This window comes from Ictidomys tridecemlineatus, chromosome 12 (genome assembly GCF_052094955.1).
Source record: "Ictidomys tridecemlineatus isolate mIctTri1 chromosome 12, mIctTri1.hap1, whole genome shotgun sequence".
NCBI classification, from domain to species: domain Eukaryota; kingdom Metazoa; phylum Chordata; class Mammalia; order Rodentia; family Sciuridae; genus Ictidomys; species Ictidomys tridecemlineatus.
In genome coordinates, this window is record NC_135488.1 from 95,662,773 (window position 1) to 95,681,392 (window position 18,620).

Sequence of the window (18,620 nt, forward strand, 5' to 3'; positions counted from 1 at the left end):
AGGATGTCCCCTGGTATGGGGTGCTGGTTACGAAGGTCTGAAAGAGAAAGTGTTTCTCCCAGGAAGTGAGACTCACTGAACAGATGGCAGACAGAGGTCAAGGCAGAAAGGCAACGCCCATTCAGCCTGCAGTCATTTTCCAGCAAAGGGCCGAAGACGGGGCAAAGCCTGGCCAGGACCAGTCACTTTAATTACCCAGAGGACAAGGGGAATATTCTGTGCCCTGGAATTACTATCCTTGCCAGAGAAAAAGTGGTCTGTATTCTTTAAAAAAAAAAAAAGAAAAAAGGAAAAAAAAAAAAGAACTCGACAAGTGTGATTTGCTAACCTCCACTGCATAATAATCCCCAGGAATAGTGAGGGGGAAAGACTAGGGTGGCTGGCGGGTAGTGTGTGGCCTGGGAGGAAAAATCCACCTAATCCCTTTGCTGTTGGTGTTGGAGACAAATTACCAAAATGCAGACACCGAGGAGCTTATGGTCCCTTTTTTTTTTTTTTTTCTACTTTTAAAATTGAAAGTAAAAGAAGTCATTTCTCACTTTCACTGAACAAGACATCTTCTATTGAATGTTCTGGACCTAAAATTAGTTCTCAATAAAAAGGAAACTCTAAAATACTCCTTTAAAGCATGTTAAAATATTGTTTTTCCAAGGATCACATGCTAAACGGTAGAGTCTTGTTCTTATGTTGAACTAGCAATCAGAATTCTTACTTCAAAATAGATGTTTCCAGAAGAAATCATGTTTTTCTACCAAATTTTGAATTATTCATGAACTAAATATTTTATGAAAATTATATAATCAAAAATTAATTAAGTGCAAAAAAACTAGGATTATTTTTTAAATCAATTATTATACAATGAGGGGGGGGGCCTGAGTTACAGTCTTCATATTAGGATTGCAAAACTCTCAGACTGAACTTAATTGAAATGTGTCTGTTATAATGATTTTTTACTTGTCTTTTTTTTTTTTTTTTGAACCAGGGATTGAACCCAGGAGTGCTTAACCATTGAGCCACGCCCCCAGCCCTTTTTTTTATTATTATTTTTTATTTAGAAACAGGGTCTCTCACTAAGTTGCTTAGGGCCTTGCTAAGTTGCTGACGCTGGTTTTGAATTTGTGATCCTTCTGCCTCAGCCTCTGGAGCCACTGGGATTACAGGTGTGTGCCACCAATCCCAGCTCCATCGCCATTTTTTAAAAATGAGTTATGGCATGGGAGGGAACCTATCAGAGGTGTCTAAAATTATCTAGTCTACCAATTAACCATCACATTGTATTATGTTTCACCTTAAGTGTTCTTCCTGGTTCTGACCACCAACAAAATGGGTCATGATACATTTATAACTAAACTCTGTATGTTATCACTTAAGTTATGGCTTAAAGACATAACATGGCCCTGTGAGATTTAATACACCTCCCTAGGTTGGAAGCATCCTGTCAACTAAGCAATTCCATGGACTAGTTTCATGTCCACCCTGAGCCAGTGAAACAGAAATTATTTCCTTGATCACATCACGCCCAATGTTTGTGGGTTCTGTTTTTCTCTTCCATTTCACTCTACTTCATCCCACTTGAGAAGCTGCTGATCCCTTGGTAAGAAGAAGTACTTAGAGAAATTTAACCTCTCAGGACACTGGGAAATAATGTACCGAATTAAAGGATAAAGTATCAACTTCCTAATAGTTCATAGGGGTTTTGCAAGATCTGCTCTGGAGTCATTAATCTTTATAGCGTAAATTCAATCATGAATTCAGTCATAAATACAATTTTCAATTAAAGAAATTAAGTACAGTGTTCAGTAAATAATGGACTAAGTCAATCTGCTCAAGGTTTAGATAAAAATGATGAATGGCCAATGCTTAGGATAGCACATGTCCCTATAGAATTTCTGGTCTTTATACTTAAATATCAGACTTAAGAGTCCTTGAAGCTGTAGATAAAATGTTATGACTTTTTTTAATATTCAAAAAGAAGTTTAGTGACACCCAGAAAAATGGTAAGATCACTTTGCACATATTTTTTCCCCACTGATTCAACCTTGTATGTCTATGGATTCTACAAAAATCATAAAAACATATTGTACTATTTAAGACTAAATTTGAAGTCAGAAGTCAAAAATGACCCAAGGCACCAAAGTCATCCTGCTACTCATGTGGCTGGGAATGCTCATGAGTGCTCAGTAGGCATGTCTTACCTGTGCCTGGAAGGGGACATTTCTCACAGTGTGGGCCCCAGGCCTTGCCCACACTACAACAGCAGAGCTGCTTGGTGAGGTGAACAGACAGAGGGTGCATACACTGCCTTCCGGAACTGACAAGCCGGTAACAGGGCCCCTTCTCTTCTGAGATCACAGGGGGATCCGCTGAAGCAGAGACAAAGTCTGATGTCATGCATGAAAACCAAACTGACTTTTCAAGCAAAAGAAAAATGGACATTCAAGTATGGATTGGAAACTTCAGAATCAATACTTTAGATCAATCCATCTAGCTTTATGGTTTCACCTTCCTTGATTAGGAATCTATTTACCAAATTAATTTTAGAGTTAGAGCACCAAATGTTGTAACAGTGATGGTCCCTATCCCTGTCTGGACATTTTTCCTTTTAGCAAGCATTAAATCAGTATATATGCATATGTGAAAATAAACAATTTCAACAGAAGCCTTGGTTCACAGTAGACACAAAATATATATCAGCCACTCATATTTAAAATAAATAATTTCAAATACAGAAAATAAAACCAGACATCTCCATCCTCTTGAGTACATTTGCACCCAACTTGATCAATGCTCCGTGGCAGAAGTTCACCAACATGAAGAAAAGTTAAAGGTAGATGTTATAGGTGAAATGGGGGCTGGAGGAAGAGACTTTCCTGAAGCTTCAAAACTGTCACGTGGGATGGGGGTGTATCTCAGTAGTAAAACACTTGTATAGCCTGCCTGAGGTCCTGGCTTCAACCCTCAGCATTGCAAAACAAAACAAAACAAAACCTCACACTATATGTCTAGGAAGGCCAGCTCTGCCATAAACTCCTAAAAACATGGGAACGTGGAGAAATCTGGGTCTTTTCCTCTCCTACTCACTTTATGGATTCTGTACAAGTAAGTTATAAAAAATCAAAAAGTCAGACTTTTAAAGGAAAACTTAAGAGCATAGTTATTAAGATAATAAATCCCTGTAATAATTGAGCAGCACTTACATAGTGTGAATTTGCGTGTGTGCATGTGTGTGTGCGTGTTTGTGTGTGGCTGTAGGTTATTTAATCTTTAGAACATGCACATAGTTCTTAGACAGCTCAAAAAGGATTTTGTTCCAAAATTTTCTCCCCAAATTGACCATAACTTACATATGATATTTCCAAAGAAGCCGCATCAGGTCATCTCCCAAGAGCCTATTTTACACATACATTTTTACCTAAATTATTTATTATTCTTTTATCATTTCAAATAACTTGCATAGCAATCCAATTTATTTTATTAACCACCTACAGCGCTGTCACATTCTAGTCAACATAACACATAAATCCAGGAACGACAACTGCCCAGAAAATGCAAGATGGTGTTCATAGTGTCTGAGTGTCTGTGACCTCAGATTGGAAGGCTGGTTGTAAAGGATAATTCATTAGTCTACCACATATATTATGTAAAACATGGTACATATTTCTACTGAATCTTACAATTTTATATTATCCTAAAGAGTCAGAGCTGCCAAAAGATTTCTGAAGAATAGGTGGGAATGGGTCTGGAGCAGAGCAGGACAGAGTAGTAATAGAAAGGGTATGTGCATGTTCTTATATGAAGGTACACTAAAATAGCACTTGGTTGGACTGAATTTTTTGCAGGATGTTTTGCTAAAGTCAGGATGAAAAGATTTAGATACACTAAATGGAAAAACATTTCAGAGATATAAAACCTACTAGAAATACCACATGTGTCAGGAAGACAAATTCTTTGCTCTTGGCTAGAGACAATTCTTCAATATGGTAACAAACACATATATAGCTCTGATTCTAAGCCCAGCACTGAATGCTGGTGGCAATTCAATTACAAAACAGAGCCAAAAGGTAAAATGCTGTAGCTCTATTATTTGGGTTCCTCGCTGGTATATTAAAAGACTCATTCTCCATGTACATAGGTGCCCAGTAAGAATGAGGACCTAGCTTCAGTCAAAAAAAAAAAAAAGAAAGAAAGGAAGAAAGGAAAGGAAGGAGCTAATAGTTAAAGATAGTCCTAATTCCAGGGCTGTACAATAACTCTCATAATACTCTCAAAGACATGCTACTTTGATGTACTAAAATGTGAATGATAAATATCACTAGGCAGAAACAAATCAATCTGGTACTTATAAGAAGTTGAAAACTAGAAAGGACTTCAGAGATAGCAAGGACATAGAGACTAGGCATCCCTACAAGTCTGCTGTCACTCCCATCTAAACATGCTCATTTAATTCTTGGATGAAATTCCACATTACACTTTCTTCCCTTTAAATCTTAAAGTTTCTATAAGAATGAGCAGGAGTGCATGTGTGGGGAGCAGGTAAAGCTGTTCTGTTGAGTCTGAGAAGTGGCCTTCCCAGGAGTAAGAACCACAGGGAACCCTTTTTGGGAAATGGGTTACTAAAAATAAAGCCTAGGAGAATCAAAATCAAAGACAGTCTAGAGCCATTGTAAGGTTAGGCCATGCATGCATTCTTCAATGTTTCATGTAACACTAAATAGCAGCTCTCCTTAAATAAATGATGTAGCACCATCAAATCAGACCAGTTCCCTCTTCCTGATTAAAGGTCCAGTCTGCGGTATCAGATAGTTCCAGTTTCACATCTCGGGTGCATAAATTACAGGCTGTGTAAATTTTGGAAAGAAGCCTCAACTCTCTGTGCCTCATTCCTTTCAGTTCTAAAATAGGAAGAATATTAGTACAAATCTCACAAAGTCTTGTAAATTTTATATGTAATAATCACATAAAGTGTTTATCCCAGTGCCAGGCATTATTAAGTGTGTAATAAGACTACTATTGTCAGGGTTTTGTTGTTACTATTATTAAGTAGGAGCAAACTATCTGCAAAGAGATGTCTAACTTCCAGATCAGAGAAGTCAGGGGCCTATGCCGAGCTAGCCACAGAGGAGGGTGAAAGAAAGGAAAGGCAGAAAGACAAATTATAAAGGTTGAATGGCTTCCTTGAAAACAAAAGGAAATGAAATAGGCTCCCCACCTGAGTGCTTGGGAGAAGGTCATCATGGGCAAAAAAAAAGAAACAACACCAAGCCAGGAAGGTAGGCACACTTTAAGGGGAAAGCAGGAAAAGTAGTCGTAATTTACCCATCCACTTTATTTAAAAAATAGCCTGGATCTACGCAGTGCAACACATTAGGAACTAGCCACACGTTGCTACTTGGATGAAATTTAAATTAAATAAAACCAAATATTCAATTCCTCAGTCATATTGGCCACACATAGCTAGTGGCTCCTTTATCAGCAGAGAGAGAACATTCCCATGGTCATGCAAAGTGCCACTGAACAGTATTATGGGTCAATAAGCTTTTTCTGAAAAGGGACAGATGGTAAATGTTTGGGGGTCTGTGGGCAATATGGTCTCTGTTTCAACTTCTCAACTCTGTCACTGGGGCACAAAAGTAGTCTGAGGCAAAGAAACATAGGTAGCCGTGATCATGATCACTAAAACTTCATTTACAAACACAGCAAGCAGATTTGGCCCATGGGCTGTACTTTGCCAGCCTCTGATCTAGAACCCTAAAATTGGAGGCAAAATTCTGGTTTTAAATCTCAACTGTCATTTATTGGCCGTGTGATTTTGAGGAATTTCTTAAATCCACCTGGCCTCCATCTTTCAATGACAATACATCTCATAAAGAGGCTAGGAAAATTAAAAATAGAATCATACACATAAACATGAATGGTGTTTAGAGGACTCTTTTCTTCATCTTGTGACTTCCAGTGCTGCAGCAATAGTTTCTGAGCACATCTTCTCTCCAACCCTCTTCCTATCTATCAAGTCCAAGTCCATGAGTCGAGAAGACTTTGAAACTGTAAAAGCCCAGGCTTGGATTCTTTTATCTGGGCACTTTTACTGGACACACCCTAAGCAACGCTCACCCTAGAACTCTTAAATTCCTGAAGAAAATTAATGGCAGCTCGAAGACAAAAAGCCTTCCTGTTCCACTTGCAAAGGTTGTTCTACTTTTCTTGAATTTGCTCTGACAAGTCCTAAAATTTTCACCTTTCCCCACAAGATAGGTGGAGGCAGGTTTGAACACTGCTTACATCCTAAGCCACAGACACAGAGATCAGGGGTAGCACATGCCAGCACCCTCCTCCTCTCTTCCTTTTGGCTTGGCCAAGTCCAGGACAGACAGCGGGCAAGGAGAGAGAGTGAAATAGCTGCAGCCTTTGGCTAGAGTCAAGGAATTCTGAGGGTGTTCACCTCGGTGCAGTCAAGAACAGGGAGAGCTTCCCTTGGCTCCTCAGCCATTGCCAAGTGCATTTCTTGGAGTTCACAGAGTCGGCCACACCTTTTATGGCCTGGATATGCCCTAAATTCATGCTGCCTGAACAAATGTTGCTAGTCTCCACCATTTGCTTGCATGCTCTGTCTCTAGCTGGTTTTACACCTCTCGAGAGCATATATTTCAAATGTTAAATAACACCTCCATCATGCCTAATCACCTCCTGCTATCATCATGCATAGCAGTGAAGGATACCATCACCTTCCTCCCTGATCCTTCCCAACTGTCTTCAGACTCCTCCAACAATTTCTTCAGAGTTTACCACAAATTAGGCTAGATTTGTCCAAATCACAAACCCTGAAGGAACTCCACATATCTCTGTGATATCACACATCATAAATCTGGAAGAGGGAGAGACCTCCCTACTCAACTCTGCAAAAGAGCCCAGGTTTGACCTTCAAATTCTAAACGGGAACATTTAACTAGCAACAAACGTCTCTTAGTACTTAGCATTTCAGCTGTTGGAGTTGAACCGTAAAATTGAATTATTTACTTTTCAAATAAGAATAGATGATTGTTTAATAAGTTCAGAATTATTGGGGCAATGACAGGGAAAATAAATACTAAGAAAATGTGCAAGTGTTTCAAAATTCTCATTGGCAGGTTCCTACAATCTCATTAAAATCTGGATGGCTGCCCTTAATGCTAGACATCAGATCTAGTCAAAGTTTCATAAAACACTCAGTGACCAGTTCTCCAAGTTTACCTAATCTGCAATCTGTAATGTAAGAATTTTAACTTTAAGATAAGTTAACTTATCTTAACAGATAAGTCAAATCATGTAAGGGAGGTAGGGAGACATTTACAACAAATTTTATATTCAAAACTCTTTATAATCTCTTACACCTAAATTGGAAAACTATTTAGAATACTTATTTATGAAATTCAAATCAGCTGGAAATTATCCCTAAATTATCTGGATATTGTTAACACTGTAATTTTTGACTTGAGGTTTCCAAGTCCTTACATCAGTTTTCAAATGCACCATGTACACAAACTTAATTTTACAGCTAATTTGGCCACCTCCTAAGAAAAGCCCTAAAATTAGACGTCTGCCTGCTTCAGGAATCAGAACTGTTTTTACAAAAGAACACAGAAAAAAGGACTTACGTGCAAAAGTTCCTAATCTGCATTTGACAGTTTTTAAAGGAAAACAGTAATGATTAGTAACAATGCTTCCAAAGACTCAACAAACCCATCTTAAAAAAATAAATGAGACTGTCATTTTTATTTCCCTACATTTATCTTTATTTCAACTGCATTGCAGTTTAGGGAATAGAATTAGAGAGAGAAGCTCAGCTAAAAATGAGTAACAGTATCTTCATGAAGAATGTCTGCCAGTTTAAAACTAGGAGCAAGAACAATGCAGTTCAGCATACAACAAAACCACATTTTTAAAAAATTTAAAATTAATCTATAGTAGGACAGAAAGAAAATGCAGAATTTCTCTTAAAGCCATCCTAACAGTCTTATGCTGTGTGTGAGTTTTAGATGGTTAAACTTTAACTGTGTGTAGCTTTAAAAAAATCTGCAGCTTTTACCTACTTCCATAATAATGGCCATGGTTATATTGAAAATAAGGTAATCTTTAAGAATTCTGCATTTGAGAACTTTTTTACCTAAAATGTATCCACTGCTAATGGGCACATGATATGTAGTAATTGTAGTGTATTTTCAGAACCAATATTAGAACATGTGGTTTGGTGGAGGGTTTTTACCCTTCCTGTGCACAAAAGAAAATCTCAGAAACATTTGTAAAATAAAACAGCATAACTTCGGAGGCATTTTGGTGGTTTGGGAGGACAATAGGGTAGAATATTTGAAATTAGAACTGAAATAGAAAATCTGAAATGCAGGGCCTTGGTAACTATTTTCCATACTTATCCAACTGAGAAAGCACAGTGAAACCTCATAAAATCAGACTCCAATGACTCAGAATTTGGAATAATTAAAGGCAGAAGCTGAGACAAAGTCTAATTCAGCCTGAAGAATGCTTAAATATTTATGAGGGGAAAAACCTGTTTTCATCTCTCAGGTACCAGAAACGGTTGATATGATCATTTTAACTAACTCTTTTCACCAAAGTCTATTTCCTCAGTGTGTTCATTCTCTTGAGTTTTAGCTATTGTATTTTCCTAAATGCATTTTGGAGAAGGTTCTATAATACAGATGCATTTTACCATATCAAGCTGGTACCTTCCCTCTGGTCATTTTAATTTATGAGGCTTTCCTGCATATTTACAATATTCACTTGACAACTGAGTATTTCCCTTCTTTTAGATAAACCCCAAGGGCAACTGATCCAAAATAGGAACAAAAAGTGATCAATACTTACGAACACAACTTGAAAAGGTAGGGTCTGGCCCATATCCCATTTTGCAGGTACATCGGTAGCTGCCCATGGTATTCAAACACTCACCATTAGGGCATACACCTTGTAGCTGGCATTCATTAATATCTGCAGGAAAACAAAAGTCATTTAGATGAAGCCATGAGAGCCCTGTTGAGCAGATTCTAGCTATAAATTGCATTCACTTTCTTTTTCACTATAATCTCTTACTTAAAGTAAGAAAAGGATGGGGGCGGTGTTTAGCAGATGCTAATGACCTAAAATCAAGTTACTGAAGAATTATTTAATTTACATAACAAATATTTCTTACATACTTACCATACCCCAGGTTCTGTTTTAGGTGCTAAGAATTTGCTAGTGAACAAAACTGCACAACAACAACAACGACAAAAAAAAAAAAAAAAAAAAAAATTCTAGGCTTTGCAGAATTTACATGTTGGTTTTAGTGTATGTCAGGTATTTAAGAGCATACAGGTAAGGCAGAGATTTTTATCCTGGAGGTACTGACAGTCTAACTATGCATACAAATATATGAAACACTAAAAAAGTAAAAAGTTATTATAAGGACAGTCATAACTTGAAGACATTCAATTATGAAATTGTCTATATAGAGTCACTAAAGGAAGAGTTACTAAAGGAAGTTGGAGGTGGAGGAAGAAGTGAGACTTCACCAGGGTATGAAAGTCTTGCGGGAGGGGGCAGGTTGGAGAGAAAGGGAAGGAATAGTGGTGTGGGTGGACACTTGAAGCATAAGCAGAGACTGGCCAGGGGAAGGGGCTCAGGAAATGGTGACTCAAACCTTTGGCTGGAAAAGAAATTTCAGGAAGGTAAATAGTTAGAGACCGAGCTGGTAAAAGCCAGACTAAGTTTGGATTCAATTTTATTGAGAACAAGGAGCTAAACTAAAGGATTCTGAGCAGAAGGATGTAATCAAGAGCAGACTCTAGGAAAAAAAATCACCTGGCCAGCATATGGCTTGGTGAAAAGAGATTGCAAGTCTGATCACTAGAAGAATAAGGCAGGTAGGAGGCTGGTGACAAGCCAGGTTGGTGACAATGAAAGTAATCAGGGAGATAAGGAGTGACTAATTTGTTCTTTTTTCTTTTGAATTAAGAACTGACAATGTGTGGTGCTTGACTGGGCATCACAACACTGGAAAGCAGGAGAAAGGAGTCAGAGACATCTTATCTGAGAAAAGAGCAGGGAAACACTGTTGGTGAGGTGGAAGGAGTTCTGAGACACAAAGAATGCCAGAAGATGAAGAATTCGGTTTTAGAGTTGAGGTCACATTGGGATACCCAAATAGAAATATTCAGCAGCAATGGTGGAAGATTCTGGAAAAAAAATAAAAGAGGAAAACATGGACTTGAGATCATCAGCACATTTCAATCCAGAAAAAAATCAGAATGATGTGAGAAAAAAGACAAAAATTGATGATTTTCAAAAGATTTTTTTAAGTCACTTGCAAAGGTAATTAATTAAAAATCAAAAAGGAATGTGATAAATTTTAAAAGAAAAATTGGTTGCTATTTATATTCTATCCAGTGTGACCCTTGAGGCTTAATAGACTTTGGCTGTTGGCTTCTCCATTTCAGATAATATTTATGTTCTCCCATCATTGACTCTTCTACGAACATTTATTAAGCATATTAATTTGCTAAATTAAAATTGGACACATCAATAGCAAAATAATACTAGCAGAATCATCACATAAAATGCAAGCACAGTTCTCTGTAAATAAGGCACTAGGGAAGAATAGTGTTAGATTAGGTAGAGGTAAGTGATAGGAGGGGAGGAGAGGGGATGTGGGCATAGGAAAGACAGTAGAATTAAAGGACGTTATTATTGTATGTATATATGTGACTACATGACCAATATGATTTTGCAACCTGTACACTCAGAAAAATGAGAAATTATGTCCCATCTATGTATATCAAAGTTCATAAAAGCAGTCTACTGTCATGTACGTTAAAACAAATTTTTAAAAAATTTTAAATCATTATTCAAGCAATTTAAGCATACTTCACATTCTAAGAAGTCATAGCTAGCTATCAATATGCATAGTTTTTATCGAAACCAGGCAGTTTTTAAGTTAATTTCAGTGATAAATATAACATCTGTCATGATAGTCAAACAATTAGTTAATGCATATTTGTTGCTCCAACTTGAACGCAGCTGGAAATGGGGACAGCTAGATCACACCTGGCCCAGCACCTGATCGTGTTCTTTATCAGGCTGCATGTTGTGCTGGAAAGCACATTTACACGCAACATGTAATTGAAAACATTCCCCCATAACTCATTCTTCTTAGGAAAACCACCATGAAGGAGCAGGAAGAGTGCCAAGTCCAGCTGGAGCTTACGAGGTCCAAGTGAAGCCCCTATCATATGTCCCAAGCAAAACCTCAAGCTCGGGTAACCAGCCAGTTGTGGTCAAAAAGACTGGACCAAATTTCTCCTCTCCTACTTCCCCTCAAGTTCCCACTAGGGTATAATTATCAGCTTTCTTCTCCTAAATGGCCTGTACCCCTCATTCACTGGTTGTGCCACTGCACATTCCATGATCACATTCTTGGGACGCAGAATTTTTTGTTGTTAGGAGGTTCCTTTTCTTCCTGCTTGCTTATTGCTTCCCCACCACCACCACCACCACCCCCGGATCGAACCCAGGACCTTGTGAATACTAGGGCACTCTACCACTGAGCTAGGTACCCACCTCCCCCACCCTTTTTGTTGTTGTTGTTGTTTTATTTCATTTTATTTTGGGTCTCGATAAGTGGCTGAGGCTGGCCTCGATTCAGCAATCCTGGGTAGCAGGGTGCACTACTACACTCAGCATAGGAACTTTGTGTGGCAGCAGCATCCCAGTCCCACTGCTGTCTGCCTGTTAAGGTGAAGGGTGTCGCCCGTTCAGAAATGCCCAATTCATAACCACTGCTTTGTGCCCTCTTCCAATTCCTCTCCTCGGAGTCCTCTCAACATTGCTCACAGTCCTAACCATGATGCCCCGGGAAAGGGAAGCAAGAATTAAGACAAAAAAGAAAAAGAGAAAGAAAAACAGTAAGGACTATGCAAGTTTGTGGGTCTGAACAGGAAGAAATCAAAAAGTTCACCAGGAAGGAGAATCATGTAAGATTCCTCTATTCACACTCTGATCAGAGTGAGACTTGTGCAAAGTACCTCTAGCACTGCCACCACCCCTGATTGGTCCTAGAAATCTAGGAGGATGGATTTTCCTACTCAATACAGGCTCACAATTTCTAGAAAGAGCTGTTTCCTTCAGTTGCCTGATTTTTTTAAATCATATTTTCTGAAATGCCATAAGTAAGAGATTCATTAAATCAGAAAAATGAGAAATTATTCCCCATTTGATTCAAATGTATGAATTGTCAAGATCATTGTACTGTCATGTGTAGTTAATAAAAAAAATTCCAAGCATCCTCTATTTGTTTTGTATACATCAATGTGTGTTAATCTTAAGTATACCGCCAGATAACTTTTTACATATACATATTCAAGTGTGCATATATGTGCACATACTGTCTGATCACCAAGATCATGATGTATAATTTCTTCAAGCCCCTTCCTAGTCAACATACCTGTGCCCGCAGCTAACTATAATCCTGGCTTCTATCATTTATTAGTCTTGCCTGTCCTTGAACTTCACATAAAGGAAATTGTATATATTCTTTTATCTGACTTCTTTTGCTCACTATTATGGTTAAAAAAATTCATCAATGTTGTTGCATGAAGTTAATTCATATTATATTTCATTGTATAAAGATCCCAAAATTAACTTATCCATTCTATTGATGGATATTTGAGTTATTTCCCATTAGAGGCTATTATTAATAATGATCTGTGGGCATTCTTACATGTATGTATTTGAAAGGTCTTGTTATATGTGTGTGTGTGTATATATACACACACACACATACATATATACACACACACACATATATTTGGTATATACTAGAGTAGAATTTCCAGATCACTAGAGAAGGTCTTTATTTACTTTAATAAATTACCAAATAGTTGTCCACAGCAGTTATGCCAATTTCCATTCCCAGTAGCAGTTGTTAACACATCTTTATTAACCTGGTACTAGTCTTTTTACCAAATTTAGTCATTCTGGCAGAGGGTGATGTTATCTCATTGTATTTTTAATCTGCACTTCTCTGATGAGTCATGACAATGAACATTTTTCGTATATTTATTAACTATTTCAATAGAAAAACTTCCTCTTCTAAAATATAAACACATATAGGAATGTTATAGGTTAATAAGAATGTTTTCTTCTCAGCACTCAGGGAGAACTCAATGGTGATTTTTCTTTTTTTTTTTTTTTTAACCTTTGTAAGGTATTTTTATTTTTATTTTTTAATTTTTTTATTATTAGTTGTTCAAAACATTACAAAGCTCTTGTGATTTTCTAAGTGAGTAAAATATTCTTACTTAGGGGACCTCTGGGGCTGCCATTAGGTACTAGGAAACACACTGAATGAACACTAGGGATATTAAAAATTCTGAAGGTGAGATAAGTGATTTAACATTTTTTTTTTCCTAGAGCTTGCTCTTGATTACATCCTTCTGCTCAGAATTCTGAAAGCCCCCTTGACAAGGAATTTCCTACCCAAAATGTCAGTAAAGTCCTCCTTGAAAAACACACAGATGTGATGAGGAGGAGAAAAAATAAATGAATTTCTAAAAGCAAAAGAGACCATTTTGAAATGAGATTGTCTGAGGAACAAGGCAGGACGGAGGTGGGAGCTAGCTACACAAAGAATTGAAGGGTCTGGTTCAGTTGACTTTGCCGTATCTTCTACTTTTGGACACTTCCCTGCTGTTCTGAGACTGTGTCTTGGCCTCAAGATAAATGGGTGGCTCACCTAGAAGCAAAACAGAACCCAGGCCCACCAAGTTGCTGGCTTCAGAGCTTGGTGGTTTGTGACCAGAGAGACAGTTTTAGTGCTACCCTGTCAGACCAGGATCCCAACAGGGTTCATGACACCTAAGACGGCCCTGAAGACCTGTCCCTGGATCCTGAACACCCAGTATAGCTGCTTTAAGTAAAGCAGTCTCCTTCCTCCTGCCTGAAGACTGAGCTCTATAAGACGGCAAGGGTTAAGGAGTGGAAAATCACTGATCTGAGTTATTTCTGTTGACAAATCATGTTCCAAGTTTCAACAACTCACAAACTAAACCCTGAAAAGAATTCTACTCATAAATTGTTAACAGCACCCAAAGGTAAATTTTTACATCTAAAAATTACATAGGGATTCTCTGATTTTTTGCCACTTAATTCTGCCATACCCTGCTTTGTTCCTGAGAGGTTTGTGGGTGGCTCGATAGTCTATATTTTTAATATTAAAAGAAAATTAAAAAATAAAAAGCTTACCCCTCACAATTTTTAATTTAGAACCTCGGAAATAAGAAACACGAGCAGTTGTTGAAAAGAGTTTCTGAGGTGATCAAGCTCTCTAAGACCTCTCTAGACAAATGGAACAAAAGGAAGATTCAAAAATACATTAAGAAAAAAAAAAAAAAACATGGGACCAAACTGAACTTGTTATATCTGGATATGAGAAGTTTAAGGAACATTTCAAGAGAAGGCCATATCGAGCCAAGTTCTGTGGTATGAAACGTGATTGGCAAACTGAGTTACAATTTTTACTGAGACTTCATTCCTAAGTCTATTTTCTTTCGGAAAAGTTTCTCTCAGAACCATGTGTGCACATGTGCACACACCCACATCTGCAGAAAGAAAAAGAAAAGGCAAAAGAAAAGCTCCTATCTTTATGACAATATTTTTAATTTTACAAATAATTTATAGTTGCCAAGTAGAATTTCAGAAGTCTCACATTTTACAGGATCAACCAACATTCCTTAATGTATTCTGATGATGTAAAAAGTATTTTAGTACTTGGTTTAAAAAAAACGGATAAATGAATGAATTTATTTATTGTTCTCCCTCTGTAGACCACTGAATTTTTCTGGAAAACTGGAATTCCATCCTTGACAGGAATGGTGTTGCCACGTAGGTAACTCCACTCACTGGGTTAAAGAACAAAGGCCAAACTGCAGGAGCTACACTGTCCTAGAGCCAGTCACCTGCTCTCTTTCTCCATCCTAGCTGCTGGGTAAGGGCGATCTAGAAGCTTACAGAAGCAGAAACCCAGAGAGAGGCTCAAATGGCTCCCATGATCCTCTAAAGTAGACAAAGCTGGTAGAGCTACAGTGACATGCAGATTCACACCCTTCTCCACCTTCTGAATACATATGGGGTGTCTCAGCCTACAGGCGCTATGACACGCCTCAGACCAATATTAAGTTCAAGAATACAAAACTACTCTTCTTCTAAGTCTAAAATAGTTGAATATTATATTTAGGCCATGTTTTACGGTTCAACCTTACACAAAAGAAATAAGATAGCTGGTCTTCTATTAACTAGAGAGCATAAAAAATACAGAATAGTCAAGAAATATGCATAACAAGGAGTCTCTTTAAACAACCTAAAACAACCTAAAACAAAGCCCGTGGGTCCCGGGAAATGATCTGATAAGCTAGCACAGTGAGGCACAGGTCTTCCTTTCCTTTATATTGGTAAAGCACACCTGATCTCCCTGAAACTGTTAGGGATAACAGTTCTGGAGGTGAGCAACACAACAATAGCTATTACCGTTTTATAAAGATAATTTTGTCCAATATCCTATTTTTCAAAAGGATTAAGGGATGGGGAACCTAATAGAAGCAATATCCCACCAAGAACTAACTTCTATTACCCAGAGCATTTCACTTAATTTCTCCTGACCTCAGTTTCCTCTCCTGTAAGTCAAAAGGGCTAAAGCAAATAATCCCCGTGGTTACTTGTAGCTTAAATATTCTTTGACTTCAAAACAATCTGCAAGTTGCCAGGGTCAAAAATGCCAAGGAGTAAGTAAAGTATGACATTTAATGCATGAAATGTTACAAATAGCATAAGTGCTCTTATGGGAAATAAATAGACTTTCATGCATCTATTCTCCTACAGGAAAGTATGTATGTTTAACAAAGTCATAATTTTCAGCTTTTTCAGTGACGCAAGTTTATACAGGAAATGAGGCATGTCTAGTAACTAACAGGAATTAGGTACAAGGTGAGAACAGTATGTGAAGATCTTTATGCTGTGCAAAGCTATGAGGCTTTCTGGAGGTTCAGCTGTGTATGTTCAGCTTTTGCTGATGGATAGAAATTCCATTATGGAATTCCATTAGCAGTATGACTTCCACTTGAAAGCAGGGAAAAAAAATACCTCTTGAGATAAATACTTTCCCCAGCCAGATGGACTATTTGGCTATTTAAGAAGGATCACTTAATAGAGAAGGAAACCACTATCCAAGAAGACATAGGTATTTCTCAAACTTTCAAAGAAGCAGGTTTACACAGGGTACATGTCTCCCTGAAGGAACATGAAGACATTCCACAGGGATGCACAAGATTCCAATACTTTTAAGGGAAGCAATTTCTAGATTGTAAGTCTTCAAAGGTTTCCTTTTGAAATGATTTTTAAAACAGTGATTTCTTAAGAATACATCTGCCACTCTTCTTCTTCTATCTTCTATCTTCCCCTTTCCTAAGCACTCTCTTCTTTCCCAAGTCAAGGCAATCTCTTATCCATCCAGAACCTTTCTAGACTATCCAGGTATAGTGTCCTGCAGGGTAAAATTCTCATAGGCACCCTAACAAATAAATGATTTTGAAATACATCCTCCTTGAGGATTATTTACTTCACAGAAAGGCCCAGCTTTGCCTTGTATGTAATATAAATGTGACAGAAATGAATCTATCATACTCAATCAATTTATTTAAAAAATGCAAATAAATGTGTGAGTTTTTCCAAAATTATTTTAGGAGATAAATGATTAAAAAAAAAAAAAAGACTTTGAACACCAATGTTCTAGAGCAATTTTACCCAAGTGATTTTTAACAAAACACAAGCTTTGTGAGGCGTCTGCTACAGGAGGGGCCCTGTGGCCAAATATGTTTGGGAAAACTGCATATTCTGTATACATAGCACAACAAAGACTCAAGAACTCCTTTGGCAAGAACTCCTGGTTTTCTTTATTTAATTCGGTGTTTTCTACAGATTTGGCTGTGGAACCTTTTTTCACACACAATCTATTAACATCCTTCTGAATTGGTGGTCTGTGGGGTATGTTTTGTGAAATGTTGCTCTCTGAGGCTGGCCCCCAAAATTATTGTATGGGTTACAAAGATGTGGTTAAATTGGCCCCATAGGCCTGCCTGCTTGCCCAAGGCTCCCCTCTGGACTGTCTCACCACTATAAACGACAGCCCACCACAGGATGAATTCAATCACAAGACTCACTGAAAGGAGTCAAACCACTGTGGGAGCATCTCCCTTTCCTTCCAATCTGTCTGACTTCAGGGAAACATGATAAAAGAATTGTCAGAGCCCAGAGAACAGCTTGTATTTATTTCTTGATACATATGTGCCTCACATGGACTCGGCCGCTAACAACACACACACTCTGTTGGTCTTGGACTTCTGACTACAATCTACAGACACTACACTAATTTCTTCTTGAAACATTCACCGAACTATGAATCCATCATGGGCCCTCCTCATCACTTATAGACAGCAGGCATCTGCCCGTTGATGTTACAGCCTCAGAGATTAAGGTCAAAGAGCTTTGGGAAAATACAATGTGCTAATGACTCACTTCACCACTGTCTTTCCTGAGGAAATGTGAAGAAAATAAGCAGACATTTCCGTTTTGAATTCGATCCCAGTGATATGAGCATAAGAGGATAAACCAGAAATCTGATTCTAAAATGCATAGGAATGGGTCCCAAACTGGCTTACAAATTCAGTCAAAACAGTTGAAATATTTACTGAAAATACTGAGCTGACTTAAACTAGAAACTGCATGGGTAGTTCTAAGAGGATAGATACCTAGGATAGTAAGATAGCAACCTCAAATCAGTAAAATACCTACCAGTTCTCCCTGAGCCATTGACTATTGGAAAATATGATTTAGAATCATATAAAGAAAGTCAAGGATCCAAAGTTTCCTCTGGTATGTAGACGCTAGAGTAAAGTCAAGGGCAAAGAAGGTGGGTGAATCTCACAAACACAGAGAAAAGATCAGTGGAGCAGAAGGAGACTGAGGGGGAGGAAGGAGGGAGGAGAAAAGAAAGGAATGTGAAATGGATTTGACAAAATTACACTATGTGCATGTATAAATATACCACAGTAAATTCCACCTTTATGTATATTGATAAAGCACCAATTTTTTAAAAAATGAATAAATAGAAGGAAGACCACTAGAGCAGAGGAAGAGGAATAGGGAGAGGGAGGAGAGGAGGAAAAGAAGAAGCTTTAAGCACTGGGGACTGAAATGGAGCAAATTAAATTCCATTCATGTATGATTATCTCAGAAGGAACCACACTATTATGTATAACTATAATGCATTAATAAAAAGTTAAAAATTTTTGAAGACTTATTAAGTACTCCACACTTTCTCATATTAAATCACTCCATATAGCAGGACATTATGATAAACCTCTGGTAAGTGAAACAAAAAGAACATTATGTTTTTAAAGTAAGGAACATCAAGTCTAGATGACGCTAGTCTTAGTCCATAGGTTGTTTACAATTACATCCCGAATCCTATACACTAGATTCTTTACTATTGCATCCCAAAATACATAGCAAGAACAATAGAATCTAAGTTTCATCTTTGCAGC

At 37.8% G+C, this 18,620-nt stretch overlaps 1 protein-coding gene across 7 annotated transcripts in view; it reads right to left on the bottom strand.

Moving 5' to 3' along the window:
- The window catches only part of Ltbp1 (latent transforming growth factor beta binding protein 1), a 386,831-nt gene that overhangs the window by 121,984 nt on the left and 246,227 nt on the right, over nt 1–18,620 (bottom strand). For all 7 annotated transcript variants that reach the window (XM_078029401.1, XM_078029398.1, XM_078029399.1 and 4 more), the window contains 2 exons: nt 8,857–8,979; nt 2,196–2,363 (listed from right to left, as the gene is read on the bottom strand). In XM_078029401.1, the coding sequence (XP_077885527.1) occupies nt 2,196–2,363; nt 8,857–8,979 (291 nt within the window). The remainder of the gene's footprint in view (nt 1–2,195; nt 2,364–8,856; nt 8,980–18,620) is intronic.